The sequence below is a fragment of the Muntiacus reevesi genome, chromosome X (genome assembly GCF_963930625.1).
Source record: "Muntiacus reevesi chromosome X, mMunRee1.1, whole genome shotgun sequence".
Lineage (NCBI taxonomy): Eukaryota > Metazoa > Chordata > Mammalia > Artiodactyla > Cervidae > Muntiacus > Muntiacus reevesi.
Genome location: NC_089271.1, coordinates 578,851 through 603,504, shown reverse-complemented (window position 1 = coordinate 603,504; position 24,654 = coordinate 578,851). Strand labels below are relative to the sequence as shown.

At 58.5% G+C, this 24,654-nt stretch overlaps 1 protein-coding gene across 3 annotated transcripts; it reads right to left on the bottom strand.

Moving 5' to 3' along the window:
* Positions 1 to 1,898: 1,898 nt before the first annotated feature.
* Positions 1,899 to 24,477, bottom strand: IL3RA (interleukin 3 receptor subunit alpha). Of its 3 annotated transcripts, none has more exons than XM_065916339.1 (13): positions 23,590 to 24,477; positions 20,697 to 20,817; positions 16,814 to 16,912; positions 11,044 to 11,168; positions 10,399 to 10,513; positions 9,559 to 9,688; positions 8,631 to 8,815; positions 7,713 to 7,831; positions 5,940 to 5,966; positions 5,297 to 5,417; positions 3,677 to 3,776; positions 2,424 to 2,505; positions 1,899 to 2,143 (listed from the first exon to the last, which is right to left on the bottom strand). In XM_065916339.1, exons 3-13 carry the CDS (start codon positions 16,875 to 16,877, stop codon positions 2,069 to 2,071), a joined length of 1,143 nt encoding a protein of 380 aa, XP_065772411.1. In that variant the 5' UTR covers positions 16,878 to 16,912; positions 20,697 to 20,817; positions 23,590 to 24,477; the 3' UTR covers positions 1,899 to 2,068. The 3 variants fall into 3 exon arrangements, with proteins under 3 accessions (XP_065772411.1, XP_065772410.1, XP_065772412.1); XM_065916338.1 differs by lacking the exon at positions 23,590 to 24,477 and adding an exon at positions 21,754 to 23,484; XM_065916340.1 differs by lacking the exons at positions 11,044 to 11,168; positions 23,590 to 24,477 and having other exon boundaries at positions 20,697 to 20,897.
* Positions 24,478 to 24,654: the final 177 nt, after the last annotated feature.

Genomic DNA, 24,654 nt, shown 5'->3' with positions numbered 1-24,654 from the left:
AACTTTTAGGCTCTCAGCTGCCGCCCTTGCAGTGCCAGAGACCCGGGTTCAATCACTCGCTGAATTGGGAAGATCACCTGGAGGAGGGCATGGCAACCCACTCGAGTATTCCTGCCTGGAGAATCCTCTGGACAGAGGAGCCTGGCGGGCTACAGTCCTCGGGGTGTCAGCCATCACTGATGGACTTAAGACGCACACCCGCCCGCCAGCCCCCCGCAGCTGTGTATTTCTGCAGAAACCAGAGCCCTAAGGCTCACTGCAGGGACAGTCCCCCAGGCGGACGTCAGGGTCGTGGCTTGTGATTGTAGGGGGCGTGGGGTGGATTCCGAGGCCACCTCGGGGTGTCTGGAGGTTGGGGAGAGTGTCTGGGGGGTCATCCACCAACCTGAGCCCTCAGGAGGCTGCACACAGAGGGGTTCCCTGGCTCCACTCGCAGCTGCCAGCACCCGGTGACACTGGAGAGGTCGGGTCGGGGTCATCTGCGGGTCGCAGCTCGACCACAACCCCCACCCCCAAGCTGGCTTACGTCCTTGAAAGGCAGGGCTTTATAATCTGCAGAGCAGCGTGAGGTCACTCCGAGAGCAGGAAGTTGGAGCCAGCTGTCCCCAAGGTCGCCCAGCCCACGCTGGAACGAGTCCAGCCCGCACTCGCCGAGGGGGGTTGAGCCAGGCGAGGTGTCCCGATTTCCGACCCAGCCGCTAGGGCGGGCCGACCGAGTCAGGAACCTGTCAGCCCAGACCTGTGCTGATGGCGGGGATCAGATCCTGGACACGGTGCCTTCAGCACCTTGAGTGGCATAACCACGGGGGCAACCCTCAGCCTTGGCAACCCCCCTCTGCCGTTGGGGGGTGAATTCTTTGCAGCCAGAGCTCAAGCGTGTGAACAAGACCTGGAGGGGAGGCTAAGTCCTTTCCGTGTGTGTGTGTGTGTGTGTGTGTGTGTGTGTGTGTGAATTCTTTGCAGCCAGAGCTCAAGCGTGTGAACAAGACCTGGAGGGGAGGCTAAGTCCTTTCCGTGTGTGTGTGTGTGTGTGTGTGTGTGTGTGTGTGTGTGAATTCTTTGCAGCCAGAGCTCAAGCGTGTGAACAAGACCTGGAGGGGAGGCTAAGTCCTTTCCGTGTGTGTGTGTGTGTGTGTGTGTGTGTGTGTGTGTGTGTGTGAATTCTTTGCAGCCAGAGCTAAAGCGTGTGAACAAGACCTGGAGGGGAGGCTAAGTCCTTTCCGTGTGTGTGTGTGTGTGTGTGTGAATTCTTTGCAGCCAGAGCTCAAGTGTGTGAACAAGACCTGGAGGGGAGGCTAAGTCCTTTCCGTGTGTGTGTGTGTGTGTGTGTGTGTGTGTGTGTGTGCTTTGCAGCCAGAGCTCAAGCGTGTGAACAAGACCTGGGGGGGAGGCTAAGTCCTTTCCGTGTGTGTGTGTGTGTGTGTGTGTGTGTGTGTGTGAATTCTTTGCAGCCAGAGCTCAAGTGTGTGAACAAGACCTGGAGGGGAGGCTAAGTCCTTTCCGTGTGTGTGTGTGTGTGTGTGTGTGTGTGTGCTTTGCAGCCAGAGCTCAAGCGTGTGAACAAGACCTGGGGGGGAGGCTAAGTCCTTTCCGTGTGTGTGTGTGTGTGTGTGTGTGTGTGTGTGTGTGTGTGTGTCCTTTGCAGCCAGAACTCAAGCGTGTGAACAAGACCTGGGGGGGAGGCTAAGTCCTTTCCGTGTGTGTGTGTGTGTGTGTGTGTGTGTGTGTGTGTACACATCGCAATTAAGTGATTTAAGGGGCTTAAAAGGGGAAATGAACGACTAACACACACAATGGGAAATGGAACCATTTAAAGAAACCAGGCCAGCCAACACAGTGGACATTTGGGGGTGTCCAGGGGGCATTGCGGGGTGACCCCCCACCTCCAGGGGGCCGGGACAGGTCAAAAAGTAGTTTATTTGAGAAATAAGCACAAGGAAGGCAGCCCCCCAGAGGTGCAGCAGGCTTTCCCATCCTCAGCTGTGCAGCAAACGTCCGTGTCCACCCCGGCCCGGCCCGGCTGTGCGCCCTCCCCGGCGGAAGAACGAAGCCCCCGCTTGCTTGAGTTTCACGTTTCCCCCAACACCTGCACATGGGCCACGGGACACTCTTCCTGGCTCTCCGGCTCCAGGTCCCAGGCCACCTGCAGGGCGCAGGGGGTGGGGGTGAGTGGCGGTGCGGGGTGGGGTAGGGGGTGGCAAGTGTGCCCCGGGAAACCTCGGATAGCGCGGGGATCCGGACAGGGCAGCCCCCGCCTCGGCCGGGCGCTCCCAGACCCGCGCCTCGGGGCTGACCTCCCCTACCCATCATGCTGCTCGGTCACCGCCGGCAGCCAGCGGGAAGTGCGCCCCCAGCCCCGATCCCCGGGCGGGGCGCGCGGCCCCAGACCTGGCCACGCGCGCCAGCCCCCGCGCAGCGCGTACCATCCTCTCATTCTGAAAGCTGTCGCCGATGGGGTCTTTCACGTGAGGGACACGCGGGAACAGCTTCCGCATCACCGGCCACCTCGGAGGAGAAGAGGATGTGCGGGTGTGAAACCCGCGCGGCACCGCGGCGCCCCCCCAGAGGGCCCAGCGAGGCCTGCAAGCACTCGGACTCCGCCCTCCGTTGGGACGGAGTCTCCGTTCCCAACCCCCGCCCCCCACCAGCCGGACACAGAAATCCGAGCCTTAGTAGAGCGGCGGCAGCGAAATCAGCTCCTCCTCGGCCCCTCCCCCGAGTTCCTGTAAGGATGAAGGCCGCCCCAACCCATAACCATGGAGGCCGTCCCATCCCATCACCATGGCAACCTCCCGCTCCCGGTGGCGTCCACGGGGAGCGCGTGGTCCCCCTGCTTTGGGGCTGCGGCCCATCCACTCCCACCCCTAGCCCCTGGCTAGGCGGTGTGTGTTTGTGTGTCTCTGTCTATATATGGGGTCGTGTGTGTCTGTGTGTGTCTACGTGTTTCTGGGTGTGTCCGTGTGTGTGTGTGTGAAACCAGGAGCTTCACGAGGCAGGAGCCGCACCGAGCCCCGGAGGTGGGCCGAGGGCGGCGCAGGGATGAGGCTGAGCGCGCAGCATTTGGCAGGCACCGCGGGGGCGCTGTCAGGGCTGAAAGGGCCGCACACCGCCAGCGTCCGCCTGCTGCCTGTCTGCTGGGCTCGGGAGGGCTCCCTGAGGCCAGTGCGGAGGTTGCTGGGGGGCGGCGGGGTGGGGGCAACGGCGTCGCGGCGAGGTGTGAAGGGAGCACAGTGCGGGGGGCGGCAGGGGACCGGCCGCGGAGCCCGGCCGCAGATAGCGCGCCCCACGCGCACTGGGGGCCCGTGGAGGCAGGGACCCCGCGCCCCGAGGGTGGTACCCTGTGGACTTTGGGCTCCTTGGCTTCTGCAGGAGGCAGAGAACAGACGGGGGAAACCAGGGTCCTGCTGATACAAGACCGCTGGGGAGACTGGAAGCGGCGGCCGGAGACCCCGGGGGCGCGCGTCCCGCGGCCAAGACGCAGGGCGCACGGGTCCGGGCGGGAGCGCGCGCCGCCGGGCCTGTGGATCGCGCTCCACAAAGTGTCAGCCGCTCAGGGGGGCTCCTCTGTCCGTGGGGATTCTCCAGATAGCGGATACTGGAGTGGGTTGCCCGTGCCCCCCTCCAGAAAAAAACCTTCGGAGCGCAAACCGAGGGAGGGCCGGCGCGCGGGGCTCACCTGCGACAGAGAAACAGGAGCCCCACCAGGAGCAGCGCCCCAAGCGGGGCCAGCAGGTACACCAGCCAGAGCGGGAAGGACGCGTCCTTGCGGCCACAGTCTAGGGAAGAAGGGGCGGGCGGGAAACGTTGGTCGGGGCCCGGGACACGGCCTCCTGCGGGGCTGGGGACGCAGGGCCGCACCCAGGAGCGCGATCCGCCCCGCGGACATCAGCCACCTGCGCCCGCTGCCCGGGCCGCGCGGGAATCCTTCCCAAGTCGCCAGAATGCCGCTCCCTGCCCCCTGCCCCCGCCACTGACCACCAGATGGAGTCGCGCACAGAATGTGCCTGCCTCCTGGGAGACCCGGGTTGGGTCCCTGGGTCGGGAAGATTCCGCTGGAGAAAAGCATGGCAACCCACTCTAGTATTCTGGCCTGGAGAATCCCATGGACAGAGGACCCTGGTGGGCTACGGTCCATGGGGTCGTGGAGAGTCGGACACCACTGAGCGACTGACACTTTCACAGCACGCGCCACTTGGGCTGGTCTGTTTCCCAGGCGAACCATCACCACCTCCTGCCCTGTGGCGTCCTGGGTGCGCCCTTGCGTCAGCCTTTGAATTTAATATATGGTCATCACGGATTTCTCACATCCCTTTGGATGTTTTTTTTAATGCATTAAAAAGTTTATCTTCTGAGAGTTAAGGCGATGGCCATCTCCACGCGCACCTTGCGTATCTCCATGGAACAACTTGGGCACAGAGTCCATCAAGGATGGGAGGGAGGCGGCCACCAGCCCAGGGATGGACGCCCGGAGCCCCCAGAAGCTGGGAGAGGCGGCAAGGACCCTCCCCTGGAGCCTCTGCAGGGAGCTCAGCCCTGGCAACCCCTTGACCTCAGACGTCTGGTCTCCAGGACTCGGGGAGGGTGGGTGTCTGTTGCTTAAGCCCTGTCTGTGGTCATTTGTTACAGCCGCCCCCCTCCACGCCCCAGGACACTCATGCCCACGGCCTCAGCCTGGTGCCCCAGGTTTTCCTGCTGGGTCAGGTCAGGAATGGGATGTGGCCTGGGGCCTGGGAGGAGGTGGGGCTTTGGAGCAGAGCTCAGGGACACCCAGCAGCCATCACCTGGGGAAAGCCTTCTAACTGTGGAGAAAAACCGTCCCCAGGGCGACTTTGGAGGGAGGCAGAGACCCCGCTAGCAGCCCACCCCCTGGGCGCCTTTGGGAGGGAGACAGACACAGAGACCCCACTGGCAGCCCACCCCCTGGGCGACTTTGGAGGGAGACAGACACAGAGACCCCGCTAGCAGCCCACACCTCCCGCATGATGTGTGATGGGCTGGGCTGGGCTGGGGTGGGTGGGGGGGTGGGGGTGCAGGGCTGATTCCCCGGGACCATCTCCTGTCTCCCGCCCCCCGCGGGTCAGCCATGGTCCCTGGAGCCCTGTCTGGGGGCCCGGGCCGAGGCGGGTGGACGGTCCCCTCTCCCTCCAGCAGGCGCATCAAGGAGCAGCGATGGTCAGAGTGCCCGGCAGGCTGCTGGCCGCCAGGGATCCTTGCCTCCGTGACCCCCGCCCCCAACACACACACACCCCGCCCCCGCCGCCCACCCCTGGAGAGGCGCGAGGGGCGTCCCCCTCACCGAGGTGCTGCGGGGCGCTCCACTGGCCTTGCGGTCTTCTCCTGAAGAACATGGAGTCCATGGCCTTGACCTTCACCGTGTAGGGTCCTGGGTTCCTCAACATCAAGGTCTGGAGCTCCGTCTGCAGTTGAAAAGCAAGCAGACAGCGGGGAGAGACCCCTGCAGATCTGTGGCTGAGGCTCGGAGCCTCAGAAGACGCCTTTATTATGGAACAGGGTCTCTGCAGAGGTGATACAGTGAAGGGTCTGAGATGAGGTCCCTCCTGGCTGGGGGTGGCCCTAAACCCCACGACGGGACCCTTATAAGACACAGAAGAGGGGAGACACGGACGCAGAGAAGCCACGTGGAGACGCAGGCAGAGACGGGAGGGAGAGAGAGAGACAGAGACGACGGAGGCGGGGTCTCGACCAGCACTCATGACTGCCCGCGGAACGGCCGCCTCTGCGGGTTAGATGCGGTTAGTTGGGCCTGACGATGGGGTCGCCGAGTCCCCGGGATCTAGCCGCGAAGCGGGGGTGCGTAGGTGATAACGCCTGGCCCGTGCGCTGGGGCGCCTCGTCTCAGAGGGTCTGGACACCGATTCAAATGAGGAGCCTGTGCTTGGGACGGCAGATTGCGGGGGCCACACGGGATGGATACCCACCTCCTCTTTGTAGGCGAGGTCCGTGCCCTGTAAGAGAACAGTGGAGCGTGGGAGGCTGATCCACACCCAAGAAAGGCTCATTGGTTCCAGCGGTTTCACGGTCACAGAAAAGCCGACGCTAATCAGTCACTGAACAGAAATCACAGATGTCATACGTATGGGATGCCCCAGGCAAGAATCCTGGAGTGGGTCGCCATGCCCTCCTCCAGGGGATCTTCCGGACCCAGAGTATGAACCTGGGTTTCCTGCAGTGGCAGGCGGATTCTTTACCATCTGAGCCAGCAGGGAAGCCCATAAAAATAATAAATAGAGGTAACTGAGTATAATGTATCAATGAACGGAAAAGTACCTGGGGGAAGGACAGATTAGGAGTTTGGGATTTATATACACGCACTGTGTCTGCCTGTGTGTACTTGGTCATGTCCGACTCTGCGACCCCATGGACTGTAGCCCGCTGGGCTCCTCTGTCTGTGGGGTTCTCCAGGCAAGGATACTGGAGTGGGTTGCCATGCCCTCCTCCAGGGGGTCTTCCTGACATGGGGACTGAACCCAGGTCTCCTGCATTGCAGGCAGATTCTGTCCCATCTGAGCCAAACTCCTCCCCTATACAGGCGCTAATATACGATACTTGTTTCTCTCTTTCTGACTTACTTCGCTCTGTATAACACGCTGTAGGTTCACACACCTCATTAGAACTGACTCAAATGCATTCCTTTTCATGACTGAGTAATATTCCATCGTCTGTGTGTGTACCACAGCTTCTTTATCCATTCCTCTGTCAATGGACATCTAGGCGGCTTCCACTTCCAGGCTATTGTAAAATAGGACGCTCCGGTTCTTGGTGGATAGGATTCCACTCTGTGGCCATATTTCGGTCATCCCGTCCCTTCAAGCAGTGTCGAACTTGGGGACCATTATCCACGTAGGTTCTGTGAACACCGAGGTACCATCTTTGGTGGGGAGGAAGGACTTCATTTCTCGCACGGAAACTGCAGGCTCTGTGACATGTGACCAGGTGCTGCTAGTGGTAAAGAACCTGTCTGCCAGTGCAGGGGACGTAAGACACGCGAGTTCTATCCCTGGGTGAGAAAGACCCCCTAGAAGAGGACAAGGCAACCCACTCCAGTATTCTTGGCTGGAGCATCCCATGGACAGAGGAGCCTGGCGGGCTACAGCCCACGGGGTTGCAGTGTCAGATACAACTGAAGGGAGTTAGCCCGGACGCGTGCAAGTGACCTGGGATCAGAGGGTTTCCCCAGTGTGTGTTTCAGCCTTGTCTTTTTCTATCACGTCATTTGTCTCCTGCACAACGACAGCTGAGCATGTCTCCTCCACCCCAAACATGGCAGAAAACTTTCTTGCACGTTCTGACTTCTTTTCCAAGGTCAGCGTTGTCTTTCAAACACCCAAACGCTTATTTTGTTGTTGCTGTCTCCATTTTTTTTTTTTTTCCTGGACCATTCTTAAAGTCCTTACTGAATCTGTTACAATATTGCTTCTCTCTTACGTTCTGTTTATTCTTTTTTTGACCTCGAGGTCCATGTGATCTTAGGTCCCCAACCAGAGACTGAACTCACGCCCCCCGCACTGGAAGGGGATGTCTTAACCGACAGATGGCCGGGGAAGTCCCAGACAACCAAACGCTTCGGGTTTCGCCGCCGCTCAGTTATCTAATGGTTCCTCTTTTCTTTAGACGGCTTGACTCCCCCCAAAACTCCAGAGTCTGGGGCATCAGACCACAAGAGATGCCCACCTGGGAGGTGGCATGCTCACCTTCTGTATCTCAAGTTCATACTTGAGGTCTTCAGTAAAGAGACTCCTTACTTCCCATTCCATGAACGAGTAGTTTTCGTAACACTGCGTTTTTGTGATGTTTGGCGCAGCTAATATTTCTAGGGGAGGGAAAAAAAAATTTTATGAGTAAAGCACATGAAAAGCAAACAAACCAAAAAAAAATTGTTTCCTGAACATACTTTCAAAACAGGCCTCCTAGGACTTCCTTCCCTGTGAATCCACCCAAAGGATACGAATCCACCTGCCAGTGAAGAGGACAGGAGTTCAATCCCTGGTCCAGGAAGATTCCACATGCCCTGGAGCAGCTTCGCCCGTGGGCCACAACTATTAAGACTGTGCTCTGGAGCTGGGGAGCCAGAACCAGCGAACCCATGAGCTGCAACAAGTGAAATCCAAGCGCCCTAGAGCCCATGGAAACCCCTCCTGGATATTCACTGGGAGGACTGATGCTGAAGCTGAAACTCCAGTCCTTTGGCCACCTGATGGGAAGAGCTGACTCATTGGAAAAGACCCTGATGCTGGGAAAGACTAAAGGCAGGAGGAGAAGGGGACGACAGAGGGTGAGACAGTTGGATGGCATCACCGACTCGATGGACATGGGTTTGAGCAAGCTCCGGGAGTTGACGATGGACAGGGAGGCGAGGCGTGCTGCGGTCCACGGGGTTGCACAGAGTTGGACACGGCTGAGCGAGTAACACATGCCGCCCCGGCTTGAGGGATTTGGTTACAAGGGTCTTGAAAGTTACCCTTAGGTACCTTGGTGTTGCTCTTAGGTTACCCTTTGGTTCCGAGGGTGGGGTACCCTGCCCCACCCTCCGCCACAAGATACCAGCATCGCAAAGCCAAGGAACGGGGGTGGGTGGGGGGCGCGTGAAGGAGGTTCTCACGTTTTCTCACCAATTTCTTCTAATCTATGAAGCGTTTCGCGGCAGGGGATTCTGGAACCACCGCTGGTGCCATTCACCAGGAAACGGAGCAGAGTTTGGCTTTGAAGTTGAGGTTTAAGGGAGATGCTGTCAAAATGGCACTGGACGTTGACGCCCTGCTTGTTCTGCATGTATGTGGGACACGGCCACGTCTCCCTAGAGGGGTAGCGGGTGCTTGGGGTCAGGTCAGGGGGCGACCCAGAAGCCCTGCCCCTGAAGCCCCATCCAGAAGCCCCGCCCCGCCCTTAAGCCCCGCCCCTGAAGGCCCTCCCCTAAAGCCTCGTTCTGAAGCCCCGCCCCACCCTTAAGCCCCGCCCCTGAGGGCCCGCCCCTAAAGCCTCGTTCTGAAGCCCTGCCCCAGAAGCCCCGCCCCTGAGGGCCCGCCCCTGAAGCCCAGGTCTGAAGCCCTGAAGCCCCGCCCTGCCCTTAAGCCCCGCCCCTGAGGGTCCGCCCCTAAAGCCCCGTCCTGAAGCCCCGCCCCACCCTTAAGCCCCGCCCCTGAAGGCCCGCCCCTAAAGCCTCGTTCTGAAGCCCTGCCCCTGAAGCCCCATCCTGAAGCCCCGCCCCGCCCTGAAGCCCCGCCCCTGAAGCCCCGCCCCTGAAGCCCCGCCCCTGAAGCCCTATTCTGAAGCCCTGCCCCAGAAGCCCCGCCCCTGAGGGCCCGCCCCTGAAGCCCAGGTCTGAAGCCCTGAAGCCCCGCCCCACCCTTAAGCCCCGCCCCTGAAGGCCCGCCCCTAAAGCCCCGTTCTGAAGCCCTGCCCCTGAAGCCCCATCCAGAAGCCCCGCCCCTTAAGCCCCGCCCCTGAAGGCCCGCCCCTAAAGCCTCGCCCGAAGCCCCGCCCCGCCCCGCCCCTGGGGCTTGGGGGGCGGGGCTGGGGGCGGAGCCCGGCCACACCTACAGGGGATGCTTCAGGTAGAAATAGTATTGCACGTTCGCCGGGGCCTCCTTGCCCACCGCCCAGCTGCAGCTGAGCTGATCCACGTCGTGCACCCGGCAGGTCAGGTTGTCCGCGGCCGCCCGGGGGTTGCCTTGGGGTTCGTAAAGCAGAGGGAGGAGGGGGGAAAGTGAGCTCCTCGATAAACACCAGGGTCCGACTGTGTGGCCCACGGGGAAACGCATCCACTCTTCCGGGGAAAACCGTCATGCGAAAGAGTATGCGTGTATACCACGGAGTCACTGCTATACAGCGGACATTAGCTTGGACGGCGAGGAGAGCTAACCGGTCAATCCTCAAGGACTCAGTGGACACAGATTTGAACATCAGTCAGTTCAGTTCAGTCGCTCAGCTGTGTCTGACTCTTCGCGACCCCATGGACTGCAGCACGCCAGGCCTCCCCGTCCATCACCAACTCCCGGAGTCTACTCAAACCCATGTCCATCGAGTCGGTGACGCCATCCAACCGTCTCATCCTCTGTCGCCCCCTTCTCCTCCTGCCCTCAATCTTTCCCAGCATCAGGGTCTTTTTCAGTGAGTCAGCTCTTCCCATCAGGTGGCCAAAGGATTCCAGTTTCTGCTTCAGCATCAGTCCTTCCAATGAACATTCGGGACTGATGTCCTATAGGATGGACTGGTTGGATCTCCTTGCAGTCCAAGGGTCTCTCAAGAAATGTCCTTTTCCCCACAAAGCTACGTCCCTACAGACCCATCCATCCAAGTTAAAAGTCATCATCTTGCTATTCAGAATGCTAACGGGTGATCAAAAGCAAATGAAACCCCAAGAAAGTGTCTACCCCTCACCTTGCTTCGGATACTGAATCCAAGCAGAGAACGGTTGACCATTCATCACCTTCACGGTGTAGTTTTTTACTTCACATGACAAGTCACCAAGACTGCAATAGAGTTTCCCGTTTGCCTGAGAGAGAGGAAGCCATTTATTCACAATAAAATCAAGCCACCTGGAGATCCAACCAGTCCATCCTAAAGGAGATCAGTCCTGGGTGTTCATTGGAAGGACTGAGGCTGAAGCTCCAATCCTTTAGCCACCTGATGCAAAGAGCCGACTCATTGAAAAAGACCCTAATGCTGGGAAAGATTGTGGGCAGGAGGAGAAGGGGGCGACAGAGGATGAGATGGTCGGATGGCATCACCGACTCAATGGACATGAGTTTGAGCAAACCCCAGGAGTTGGTGATGGACAGGGAAGCCTGGCGTGCTGTGGTTCATGGGGTCGCAAAGAGTCAGACATGACTGAACAACTGAACAACACCACCACTTTCAACTGGGCTTGTCTGTCCAGCTGCAGTATCTCAGCCCCTTTTCACACCAATCCCGTCCAGGAGGTACCACTGTGGGTGTCTTGAGCCGTGGTGTCCATAAATGACCCCTGGGCCCAAGGGTGGAACCCATGTCTCTGTGAGGCTAAGTCCAGGGAAGACAGCTTACCTTTGCTAAAAGTTTTGAATTGACATAACACCCAATTTCGGAAACATTCCCATGCTGCTCCCAGGCCAATCTTTTTCTTTGTGGATCTATCCTTAAGTTCGTAATTGGGTCTGGATCGGAGATGGCTACAGAGTGGGAGAGAGACACAGAACGCTTAAACTGTCTCTGCGGAGTCAGCCTTTGGGAAGCTGAGTTCCAGGCGGAGACGCGGTTGCCAGGAGCAACCACGAATCTGCACAAAGTCAAGAATTTGTAGCATCTTAGTGATCCCACCTTCTCACCAACGACAGTGGCAGGGTGGGGTGGGGAGCGGTGGGGAACGTCAGGAAAGCAGGTCAACTCTCCCATCCTTGTTGTTAGGAAATGTACCTTTCTCAGCCACACACGTCGAAGAAAGTTGTGTTCGTACGGCTGATTCACTTTGCTCTATGGCCGAAAGCAACACGGCGTGCGTGCGTGCTAAGCCACTTCGGTCGTGTCCCACTCTCTGCGACCCCATGGACTGCAGCCCGCCAGGCTCTTCTGTCCGTGGGGTTCTCCAGGCAAGAATACTGGAGCGGGTAGCTAGTCCCTCCTCCAGGGCATCTTCCCAACCCAGGGATGGGACCCACGTCTCTTACATCTCCAGCGTTGGCAGGAGGATTCTTTACTGCTGGGCCACCCGGGAAGCCCAACCGTCCTTAAAGAAGGCAAGCAAAGCAGAGCTTCCCCAACCTAGCCTTTACAGGATGGCACCTGATGAAATGTTAGTAGACGCACAGAGAGGCAGTCATGTGTTGGCCGTGACCAGAAGCATCAGGGCTTAGAAATCGTCCCGCTGGGACCCCCCTGGTGGTCCACTGGTTAAGGATCGGCCTTCCAGTGGAGGGGACGTGAGTTCTATCCCTGCTCAGGGAACTAAGATCTCACATGCTTCGGGGCCCCTGGGCCCACATGGCACAACTATAGGGAAACCCAGCTGCCACGACTAAGATCCAAATAAATATTCAAGAACAAAGTCGCACCATAAATGGCAGACGACGAAAGTAAGAGAGAAGTCTGTTAAAACAGCCGTTCAGTTCCGTTCAGTCACTCCGTCGTGTCTGAGTCTTTGTGACCCCATGGACTGTAGCCCGCCAGGCTCCTCTGTCCATGGGATTCTCCAGGCAAGAATACTGGAGCGGGTAGCTAGTCCCTTCTCCAGGGGATCTTCCCTACCCAGGGATCAAACCTGTTTCTCCTGCATTGCAGGCGGATTCTTTACTGTCTGAGCCACGAGGGAAGCCCAAAATAAATAATATTAATAAATGAATAATAATAATAAGAGTAAACTAGAGATCCTCTAGTCAAAGCTATAGTGTTTCCAGTAGTCATGCATGGATGTGAGAGTTGGACTATAAAGAAAGCTGAGTGCCAAAGAATTGATGTGTTTGAATGTGGTGTTGGAGAAGACTCTCGAGAGTCCCTTGGACTGCAAGGAGATCTAACCAGTCCATCCTAAAGGAGATCAGTCCTGTGTTCATTGGAAGGATTGATGCTGAAGCTGAAACTCCAATCCTTTGGCCACCTGATGTGAAGAGCTGACTCCTTTGAAAAGACCCTGATGATGGGAAAGACTGAGGGCAGGAGGAGAAGGGGGCGACAGAGGATGAGATGGTTGATTGGCATCACCGACTCGATGGACATGGGTTTGGGTAAACTCCGGGAGTTGGTGATGGACAGGGAGGCCTGGTGTGCTGCGCTTCATGGGGTGGCAAAGAGTCAGACACGACTGAACAACTGAACTGAACTGAACTGAAAATCACTGCAGATGGGGACTGCAGTCATGAAATTAAAATAGGCTTGCTCCTTGGAAGAAAAGTTATGACTAACCTAGACAGCATATTAAAAAGCACAGACATAATTTGTCGACAAAGATCTGTCTAGTTAAAGCTATGATTTTTCCAGTAGTCATGTATAGATGTGAAAGTTGAACTATAAAGAAAGCTGAGCGCTGAAGAATGGATGCTTTTGAACTGTGGTGTTGGAGTAGTCTTGAGAATCCCTTGGACTCCAAGGAGATCCAACCAGTCCATGCTAAGGGAAATCAGTCCTGAATATTCATTGGAAGGACTGCTGCTAAAGCTGAAACTCCAATACTTTGGCCACCTCATGCAAAGAACTGACTCATTTGAAAAGACCCTGATGCTGGGAAAGATTGAAGGCGGGAGGAGGAGGGGATGACAGATGAGATGATTGGATGGCATCACCAACTCGATGGACATGAGTTTTAGCAAACTCCCGGAGATGGTGATGGAGCGGGAAGCCTGGCGTGCTGCAGTCCACGGGGTCACAAAGAGTCAGCATGACTGAGAGACTGAACTGAACTGAAACTAGAGACCAATATGCCTTATCACATAGATACAAAATTCCTTTGCAAAAGGCGAGTACATAAAATAGGGCAACATATCAACCTGGTAAGACCTCTTGACCCAAGACACTTACTCTAAGATTGCAAGTTTATTTTAACCATCCCTATTATTCACCCTTTCTAACAGAATAGTGACAATCTCCTCAACAGAAACAGGAAATATTTTGACATTTCTTTCATTTATTGTTTCTCTTCTGGCCACACCACATGGCATGCAGGACGTTCGGACCCAGAGCAGGGAGAGGTGGGGAGGACCCTCCCCTGGAGCCTCTGCAGGGAGCTCAGCCCTGGGACACCCTGACCTCAGACGTGTGGAACCACTGGAGTCTTCATCAGTGGACCCCCAGGGAAGTCCCAACTTTTATTTTTCTTTTCTGAACATTTCGACAGCATTTTAACACCCGTGAAGATGAAAAGCTCTCAGCAAACCAGAAATGGAAGAACACGACCTTCCCCTAGATAAAGCCATGAAAAATCCATGCGCTAATTAAGGCTCGGCAGTGAAACACGAACCACTTCTCCGTATGACTCAACACGAACATGTGTGCGGCCTCAGGGCTTCCTTTTCTTCCTCTGTCGCCTGTACCCACAGCCCCTCCAATGCAGTTCCACCAAGGCTGTATTTTTCGGAGGCCTGAAGGGTGGGTCGTTAAAATGTTGCAGCCTGCAGCCCGCAGCCTGCTTCCTTCACTGTCTCCTAGAGAGGAGGTCACTTCCTGCCTGTGGCCAGGGACCCCTCCTCACCCACCGGCCTGATGTGATCCCAGAGGTGGCGGCAGCCTCGCGCCCCAGAACAGCGGGGGCAGATAAGAGGCAGGGCGTGCTGGGGGGCAGCATCCCGAGACGTGAAGGAAGCCCCCTACCCTTCTAGAGCTCCTGCATCTCCCAGCCCCTCTGATCACCAGCTGCAGTCTCGGGATTGATTTTAGCACAAAGAGACGGACAGAAGCAACCTGGTGTCTTTGCAGTTGCGGCCCCTGAAAAACCTCCCTGGGAGGCCTCTACACACTCCTCCTCCGAGGTGATGGAGCCAGCTGGGGTGGGATGAACGCTGGTCTCTCCATCCTCCCCCACAAACCATACTGAAGACCTAATTTGCAGGACCTGAGAATCAGACCTTCTCTGGAAATAGGGTCTCTGCAGCTGTGATGGAGTGAAGGGTCTGAGATGAGCTTCCTCCTGGATGTGGGTGGCCCTAAGCCCCATGACTGGTCCTTGTAAGACATGGAAGAGTGGAGACACGGACACAGAGGAGAAGCCACATGGAGACAGAGGCAGAGACGGGAGGGAGGCGGCCACCGGCCCAGGGATGGATGCCCGGAGCCCCCAGAAGCTGGAAGAAGTGGGAAGGACCCTCCCCTGGAGCCTCTGCAGGGAGCTCAGCCCTGGGACACCCTGACCTCAGACGTCTGGTCTCCAGGGCTATGATAAATAAATCTGTCACTTAATCCTCCAGACTATGGTATTTTATTAAAGCATAAGTCAGTAGCCCCTAGGGAGACATAGGCCCCCAACACACACGCACACACACATAGAGACACATACACACTACACACATGCAGACACACACACAAACATAAACACATACACACATCCATACATACATGCACACACATACACACATGTATACACACAACATACACATACATGCATGGGGGAAGGTGTATATGTGTACACACACATGTACACACATGCAGACACACACACACACACTACAGACAAACATAAACACACACACACACACCCATATATACAGGCACACACACATGTATACATACTACATGCACATGCATGTATGTGTGTATATGTGTGTACACACACACACACACACACACATGCGCACAGCCGCACACACCAGCTCCATTCCACAACCATTTGCAGAAGGAACAAACCTCTCCCGGTTATGCAACGTCGTGGCTGTCACCGCAGGCAGGTCGCCCTGTCTGACGCAATCACAGAGCATCTGTGCTGGGCAGCTGGCCTGGCTCTGCTCCCGTCTGTCGCCCAAAGCCTGGTCCCCGTCCGCATGCAGTGGGGGTCGGACAGGAGGCCGAGGTGGACGTCGCCCCCTCGGCCCCTGTGCGGGGTCTGCTGATCAGCCAGCAAAGTCCGCACGGGGTGGGCTTCCACTGCAGACCCCCCCAGGGCACACGCCTGCCTGGTGGGCACCGTGTCTCCTTGAATCCCACCAGCATCCCTGGGCTTGCAGCCAAAGCAATGTACAATCTCCGTACCTGGGGCAGCTGAGGGCGTGGGTGTCCCCCGGGGGGACCTCTCCCGCAGCAGCTGGCGAGCCCCCGCAACCCCCACTCTGAATGGTCTCCGTCAGTCACAACTGCCACCCCAAATCAGCCAGACTGTCAGAGACAGGTGCGTGGTATGACAGTCTCCATCACGCGGTCTCACATCTTGATCGACTGTTAACCCCGTGGAGTCTCATGATGGTTTCGTGAACCGCTCACTATCCACCATCTTCAGTGACAATCCTGGGAACCTGAGACCCTGGTCTGACCCCCACCTCCCTTAAATCTCCATGAGGAACGTCAGAAAAACAGGAGGGGGTTGCCCCCAAAGCATCATTTGTTTTTTCATTCTCTTTCTTCATGTGGACCAGTTTTTAGGTCTTTATTGAATTCGTTACAATATTGCTTCCATTTTAGGGTTTGGATTTTTGGCCACAAAGGTCAAAAATCTTACCTCCCTGACCAGGGATCAAACCTGCGTCCTCTGCATCAGAAGGCAAAGTCTTAACCACTGGATGGCCAGGGAAGTCCCAAACTCTGTCCTTTAAACCATGCCCTAGAGCCCGTGATCACAAGAACAGAAGCCACTGCAATGAGAAGTCTGGACACCGCAACTAGAGAGAAGGTCCCCTGTTCGCCGAAATGAGAGAAAAGCCCATGTGCTGAAACAAAGAGCCAGCACAGTCAAATAATAATAATAATAATATAGAGCATGTGTAAAGACTATTTCCAGACAACTCCCCTTCTGGGGTCCTGTTGGTTAAGACTTGAGAAATTTGCTGAGGACAGAGTCCAGCCCGTCTCCTTCATTTTCCCACAGACGTCTCCCAATCCAGGAAAAGGATGAAGGAAATCGAAGATAAGAGATGGATCCTGGCGCCCCAGCTACGCCAGCAGCTCTGGCTGTAGCCTCGTGACCAAATCAGCACGAACATTCTGGCTCTGAGGTCCGAGTTTTGCAAGACGCACCCGCCAAGGCGGCTGAGAAGAGCCACATGGGAAGCGGCTGATTATCTCCTTTGGTGGCCAAGCGGCTCGGCCGTGACCCCGGCGCCGGCCGTTTAACTGAAACGCAGCACAGCCCAGGGACCCCAGCACACCGCATGGGACCTTCCCCCCGCCCCCCGGCTTTTCCTACCGTGGTCCGTGGTCACTGAGCGGCAGATGAGAGTCAGGAGCATGGCCAGCCACAGGAGGGCCATGGGCGAGGCAGTTCCCACAGGAGGGCGGGCGTCAGCTGGAGGAGGAGACACAGTGACCAGTGGGCGGCTGCGGGGGACGGCTGGGGAGGGGACGGGAGGGGGTCGAACCCCCGGGGGTGTCCTGCCGGAAGGGCAGAGAGCCGCGTCGGGAGGGGAGCCTCCTGTGTGTGTGCGTGTGTGCACATGTGTGTATATGCATGTGTGTGCACTGAGTGTGCATGTGTGTGTTTATGTATTCACTGAGTGTGCATAAATGTGCATGCGTGTCTGTATATATCTGTGTGCACGTGTGTATATGCATGTGTGTGCGCTGAGTGTGCATGCATGTGTTTATGTGTCTGTGCTCTGAGTGTGCATGCATGTGTTTATGTGTCTGTGCTCTGAGTGTGCATGCATGTGCACACGGGAATCTGTGTGCATGTCTGTGTGTGTGTGTGTATGCATGAGTGCACACGTGTGTGTGTCTCATACATGCATATGTGTACACTGTACGTAGGTGCCTGTGTATGCCTGCGTGCACACACTACTCGTGTTTATGTATCTGTTGGGACACTGCGTATGCATGTATGTGCACGGGTGTGTCTCTGTGAATATGTCTGTGTGCATGTGTGCCCCTATGTATGCGTCTTGTGTATGCGTCTGTGCAAGCTGCATGCCTATGTCTACGTACATGCATGCACGTGAGCACACATTGCCTGTGTTTACGTGTGTGTGGCATGTATGTATACGTGTGCATCTGTGCGCATTGGTCTGCACACTGTGTGTGCATGAGTCCATGCAGGTCTGCACGTGTGCACACGTGTCTCTGTGGGCCTCGCGTGCATCTGTGGGTATCTGCGAGAACACCTAGCCCATGTGTTTGCGGATCTGTGTGTGGAAATGTGCGTGCATGTCCGCATGTGTGCACACATGTCTGTGTGTGCTGGGTATGCATGTGTATCTGTGTGCACACATTACACGTGTGTCTCTGTGTCTGTGTGCATGTTTGTGTGTCTGTGCACATGCGTGTGCATGCATGTGTTTATGTGTCTGTGCTCTGAGTGTGCATGCATGTGCACACGGGAATCTGTGTGCGTGTCTGTGTGTGCTGGGTATGCATGTGTATCTGTGTGCACACATTACACGTGTGTCTGTGTGTCTGTGTGTCTGTGCACATGCGTGTGCATGCATGTGTTTATGTGTCTGTGCTCTGAGTGTGCATGCATGTGCACACGGGAATCTGTGTGCGTGTCTGTGTGTGCTGGGTATGCATGTGTATCTGTGTGCACACATTACACGTGTGTCTGTGTGTCTGTGTGTGTGTGCTCGTGTGTGTGTGCTGGGTATGAGTATGTATCTGTGTGCATCTGTGCACACACATTCCATGGGTGTGTGTGTGTGTCTGCCTACATGTGCACACGTGAGCACCTGTAAGCCTGTGTGCCTACGTGTGTATCACCCGGTCTCTACAGCGCTCCCGCCCTGGGTTATGAACCGCCCTGGGCGCCACCCCACAGGAGCCCAGAAAGCACCTTCCAGGCGGCACCGGGAAACGCTAGGCTCACAAACAGTGGAAGGAAGTGCAATTAAATGCATGAAATCAACACAGACTCGCTTTCCTGCTCAGACCCAGTTACGGTAATGGTCACCACCCCCGCCAGAATTCTTCCCCCTGGGGTCCGCATGAAGCGCCCCCCCTCTGCAGGCCGGCTCTCCTGAACCTCCCCGGGGGGTGGGGTCCACCCTTCCTCACCTGCTGGGCCCCAGCCGCGGGGGTCTCCTGGTGGAGCCCGCCCACCCCTCCCCACCTGCCTGAGTCACTCACACAAACAGCATCGGTGCCTGAGGGCCAGTGGGGGGCGGCTACACAGATGGAGCCTCGAACGCTCCCCTGACTGGGGGGCCGCCCCTCACCAGGGCCTCAGGATTGCTCCCGCAAACGTACCCCCTCTGAGGGCAGCTCACCTCGAGAATCGAGCCTGGAAGTGAATAGGACGGGCGGGGACTCTTCCCCCCCATCCTTCTGAGCCTTCTCAGCTGCTCTATCACGATGCCCGGCCCAGACTCCAGCCATCCAGAACCTCGCCTGCTCTCCCAGCCCGCTCCGGGGCTCCCACGAGTCTCCCCAGGACTCACCTCTGCACCCACCCCCCCAAAAGCACCAGCTTTCACACACATTTGATCCCAGAGGCTGACTCTGGTTGTGGTTCTTGCTGAACTTGGGGGGGGGGTGCCCGGACAGACTCCGTCTCAGGACGGGTCAACGGGGAGGCCCCAAGGCACGGACGCCTGGAAATCCATGTGAACCACAAGGATCAGGGTGTGGAGGGCGAGGCATCGGGCACCTCCTAATGTGTGAGCCTGAGAGGAGGCTGCCTCCAAGCCCCGCGCCGCAATCCAGGACAGCTCAGCACCCTGCCCACGGGCGTTCTGGCTTCCCGGGTGGCTCAGTGATAAAGCGTCCGCCTGCCCGTGTAGGAGACGCAGGTTCGATCCCTGACTCGGGAAGGCTCCCCTGGAGGACGAAATGGCAACCCACTCCGGTCTTCTTGCCTGGGAGAATCCCACAGACAGAGGAGCCTGGCAGGGCTACAGCCCATGGGGTCGCAAAGAGTCGGACACGACTGAACGACAACAAATGATCCAGGTAGCAAGCTCACGGGAAGAGAAAAAAAAACAAAATCCGAACAGTGAACAAGTGTCAGATGAGGCTGCTTTCCTGGGGACTCAGCTGGTAAAGAATCTGCCTGCAATGCGGGAGACGTGGGTTTGATCTCTGGGTCAGGAAGATTCCCCTGGAGAAGGGAACGGCTACCCACTCCAGTATTCTGGCCTGGAGAATCCCACGGGCCGTGTGGTCCATGGGTCACAAAGAGTCAGACACGAGTGGGCGACTCTCACTCATCTCGATCCAGTGAGGAGGGTGTGGGGCTTGTCTTTGTCTATGCAGACAGCCCTCGGGGATGTCCATGGAAGGGTGGCGGTGCGCTCCTGGCTTTTGCTCAGGTGAGCCGAGCCCCCTCCCCGTACCCCACCGCTGCGTACAAAGGGCTCCAGCCCCGTGACATTCGCGTCCACCCTCAGGCTTCCCTCCTCGCCCGGAGATGCTCACATCTTTAAAGACCCAAATAGCACGAACGTGGTCATCATCTGCGGCTGACCCCAAAGGACAAAGGGACGGGGCCTGTGTGGACAGACCTGGGCCCCCAGAGGCTGGAGCTGGGGTCCGCAGAGTTGGAAGGGGGAGACGGTGGAGCTCTTGACATTAGCAGCCCCGCCTTGCCTGGGTTGGAGGAGGCAGGAGTTTGAGCCAGAAAGAGTTGCTGGGCACCCTGGTTACCGGGGGCCTCTCGTCCTGGGAAGGCCGCTCTGACCAGCTCATTCATTCAACCATAAGACCCGGCACGAAATACAGAACCGGCGAAGACACACCACACATCCAGGCTCGCACCAGGGTGAAACCAGCGTCCTGTCCTGTTCTCAGTCGTGTCCGACTCTCTGCGACTCCACGGACTGCAGCCCGCCAGGCTCCCGTGTCTGTGGGACCCTCCAGGCGAGGATACTGGGGTGGGTTGCCATGCCCTCCTCCGGGGGATCTTCCCGACCCAGGGCTCGAATCTGCCTCACCTGCGTTGGCTACTCAGACCCTCCATCATTGCTTCTTGGGCATAACGTCTTTGGATCCGGCCTGTGGTGGACTCCGGACGACACATCTCAGCGGCCACGAGATGCGTTCTGAATCCCGGAGTCTCCCAGGAGGCGGTGCTCGTGACTGAGTCTCCGGGGGCAGCCGTCTGCCTTCCCCACCTCTTGGGTGAGGGGTGTGTGTGGGGGTCTTACCTGGGATGCAGAGCGGAGTCCGACGTCAGTGGGAGCCAGGCGGGCCCGCTTGGCGCCCGTCCTGCTGGCCTGGGGGTGGATCCTGGGCTCGAGTTCCCGGCCGTGTGAGGCAGTCTGCTTCCTGAACGAGAAACAAAACTCGTGTGTTTTTCTTCTCCCCCATTTAACGTTTTTATAGCCTCCAGCGGGGGGCGGGGGGAGGGAGGAGGGCAGGGAGGGCAGAGGGGGCGGCTCCACCCCATCAGAAAAAGAAAAGTAAAAACCATCAACCCCACGAGGGTGTGACCGAGTCCGGCTGGCATCCCGCCCCTCCTCCCCAGGCCGCGAGTCACAATTATAATCTGGGGGTCAGGACCCTGGCCAAGGTTCTGAGCTTTTCCTGGAAGAAACACTCTCTCTTTCAAAGTATCTCTTTTCCTGCTCTCACTTCTCCTTTGCAGCTTCTGCTTTGTCAGGACCCCTGTGGCTGCGCACCCCTCCACCTCTGACTTGGGCAATTTCCTGGAGCCAGCCGGAATGAATGTCTGGGGGGGCCCTGGACGCCTGGACACCCCCCCATTTGTTGAGGTCCCCGTGGGAGTGACCCCTCGTGCCTGCGGGGACAGGGAGGTGACCCCGGGTACGCCCAGTCCGCCACATGCACGTTTCAGCCCGGAACGCCCACCGGGACGCCTCTGACTTCCCGGCGCCCGGGGCCTCCTCCTTGCCCTCACGCAACATGGGTCACCCATCCACGTGTCTGTCACAGCCCCTGGGTTCCAGCCCCACTCACCGCTCCCCCCCGCCATGGGCCCCGGCGGCACAGATCCACGGCCACCAGATGCGTGCCAAATCCCGGCGTCCCCCAGGAGGGGGTGTTCAGGACTGCGTCTCCAGGGGCAGCCGTCTGCCTTCCCCACCTCTTGGGTGTGTGTGTGTGTGTCGGGGGTCGGGGGGATCTTACCTGGGATGCAGAGCAGAGTCTGACAGGGCTCCGCCCCATCAGAGCGGCCGGGAATTCCCATCAGCCTCCCTGCATCCTGTCTACTCCCCCCCTGCCTAAGCCTTGCACGCTCACCTGGAACCTCAGAGCCTGACCCCTTGGGGAAGCGGGGCTCTCTCGCAGGGGTAAGGGTGAGGGTAACACACAGCCCAGCTGGGACAGGCGGTCCCCACGACCCCCGGGGCCGCCGCGTTTCTGAGCAGACGGCCCCTCGTACACGGGCAGGTAGAGAGGAAACGGCCGCCTGCGGATGCAGGCAGAGACGGGAGGGGGGCGGCCACCTGCCCAGGGACGGACGCCTGGAGGCCCCAGGAGCTGGAAGAGGCGGGGAGGGCCCTCCCCTGGAGGCTTCCTGGAGGGAGCTCAGTCCTGGGACCCCTTGAACCGTCCTGGGACCCCGGGACCTCAGACATGTGGTCCCCAGGACTGCGGGAGAGGATGGTTTCCTGGGGATTGCAGCCGCCCGGCGTGGAGCCCTCTGTGACGGCCGCCTGCCACAGAGCAGGAGTCTTGGTTCCCGAGTCGCCCCTGCAGGAGCCGACAGCCTGTGTCCCGCCCCCTCCAGAGAAAGGGTCGGATCCGTGGTCCCTTCATCCCCCTCGGGGATGACGCCTGCCTTGCTAAGCGCTGGGGAGATTCCAGAATGCCCGATGGACAACGACCGCCAGGGGTGGACGCCTCTCATCTCCGGCCCCTCTTGGGCTAGGACGGAAGCAGGATGATGAGGAGCTTGGTGTGTGTGGGGGTTTCCAGGGAGATGGGGGAGGCGGACAGATGACCCAAGTGAGGGGGCGCAGTCAGTCCAGAGCAGACGGCGCTGAGCCCCGGGCGGACCCCTTTCCGGGCAGCGTGTCCGCCCTGCACCCCGACGCTGGGTTCGGGGGAATGGGGTGGGGAAGGAACCCGGCAGCTTCTGCAGAAGTGGGGGCGGCAGGGGCCTGCGGAGATAAGGCGGCCACGCTGACCTCGGAGCTGGCCCCATGGTTACGACACACGCTGGCTGGCCCCGCTGCCGGCCCGGGCTCTGACAAGGAGGCGCGGCCACCACGGAGAAGGCGGCCAGCGCTGGGCGTGCAGACGCGGACGTTCCCGAATTCCAGCGTCAGCGCCGAGGGGGCTCATGGGGGCTGCCCGGCTTTGCTGCCTTCATCCTCTTTTCCTTCCCCGACCCTTCGCCTTGCTCTCTTTTTTTCCCTGCTTTTCCTCCTTGCTTCCTTTCTTTCTGTCTCTCCGTCTTTGCGTTCTATCTTATTTCCCTTTTTTTCCCACATGTTCTTTTCTTTCTTCTTTTCTGTCTTATCATTCTTTTTTCCCCTTTGTTTGTTCTTTCCCCCTTTGTTTTCTGTTTTCATGTTTTCTTTCTTTCCCTTTTTCTCTTTAAAAGAATAAGACGTGCTTTATTTGGACAGTGTAACGGGGCATAGTCCCACGGGCATCACCGTTGTGCAGTGGCTCAGCTGTGTCTGACTCTCTGCGACCCCCATGGACTGCAGCCCCGCCAGGCTCCTCTGTCCGTGGGATCCTCCCGGCAAGAAGACTGGAGTGGGTTGCCGTGTCCTCCTGCAGGGGATCTCCCCCACCCAGGGGTCGAGCCCGGGTCTCCCACGTGGCAGGCAGACTCTTTACCGTCTGAGCCTCCAGGGAAGGCTGGACGTGCCCTGAGGAGAGCTGCCCGTGCCAAGCCTGCTTCAGGAACTCTGCACCCCAGGTCTGCTCACAGCCCCGCCAGCGTCCCCACAAAGTGGGAGCAGGCTCAGCATCTGGCGCTGAGGCACAGAGGCGTGTGGGCACGTGCGTGCTGCGCCCTGGGCCTCCCCAGCATTGCAGACCCGTGGGTCCCCCACTCCGGTGACCCTGGCCCCATCCCCGCCTGCCTTTCCCACCCCCCGCCCCCACTAGCCCCTCCATCACCTGTTTCCTCTCTGCTTCTCGTGCCCTGCGACCACCAGTGACCCGCTTCAGAAAAGCCGGCACAGAACCAGGAGCGCCAGAGACGGATGCGCTTATCCACCGTGCGGCCGGAACCGGCCCTCGCGGGGCGGGGCGGGGGCCGCGAGGAACAGAAACGGGGAACCGCGAGCGGGACTGGGCGAGCCCAGGGCCCCCAGCAGCTGGGCCGGGAGAGAGAGACCAGAACCGCGGCTTCTCGAGCTCGGGCGCCTTCCCCTCGGCCCCCGCCTCCCGAGGGCGCGACCAGCAGCGCGGAGGGGCCACGGTGTGGGAAGCAGCGGGGACCCCTTCTCCGCTCTCCTCCGAGGCTCGGAAACGAACCGTCAGAGGGGAGACACGTGCTGAAAAAGCAAGAGGTTTCATTGGAAAAGGGGACCCCCCCAGCCCCGGGCGGGGAGCACCGGGGTAAGGGAACCCAGGGTGACCGCTCTGCGCCCTGGCGCCGCGGTCCCGGCTTTGATGCCGATGAGCTTTGGGGCTCGGTCGCTCGGGCGTGTCCCACTCTCTGCGGCCCCGGGGACCGCGCAGCAGGCCGGGCCTGCCCGTCCATCGCCGACTCCCGGAGCCTGCTGAGGCTCGCGTCCCTCGGCGTCCGGGAGGGCAGCCGCCGAGAGCGCGCGTTTCCAGGTTCCCTCCGGCCAGTCGCGCTGAACCGGGGTCCTTGCCGGTGGCGCACGCGCTGCGCAGCCCAGAAGGGTGCCCGCGAGGAGGAGGATACCGAAAGCTGGGGAGACACGGGGCGTCTCCTCTCGATTTTTCCTGAACTCTTCCAGCGGGTGGTGGCGCATCAGTTCCGTTTCCCTTCTCAGGATCTCTTGCCATATAAAAATAACTTACGCACAAGGTCAGCAGGCTGCCGCATCAGGGCCAGCGGTTTCGCTCTGAGCCCTTCCTCTAATGGGAGGATCCTGGGAAGCCCGTGGCCGCATGGGTGGCTGGACATCAGCCCAAGGCCACGTGGCCATCGGGGGCTGGACGACAGCTCTCTCTCTCTCTCTGGGTTCCCAGGCAGACTGGAGGTTCTGA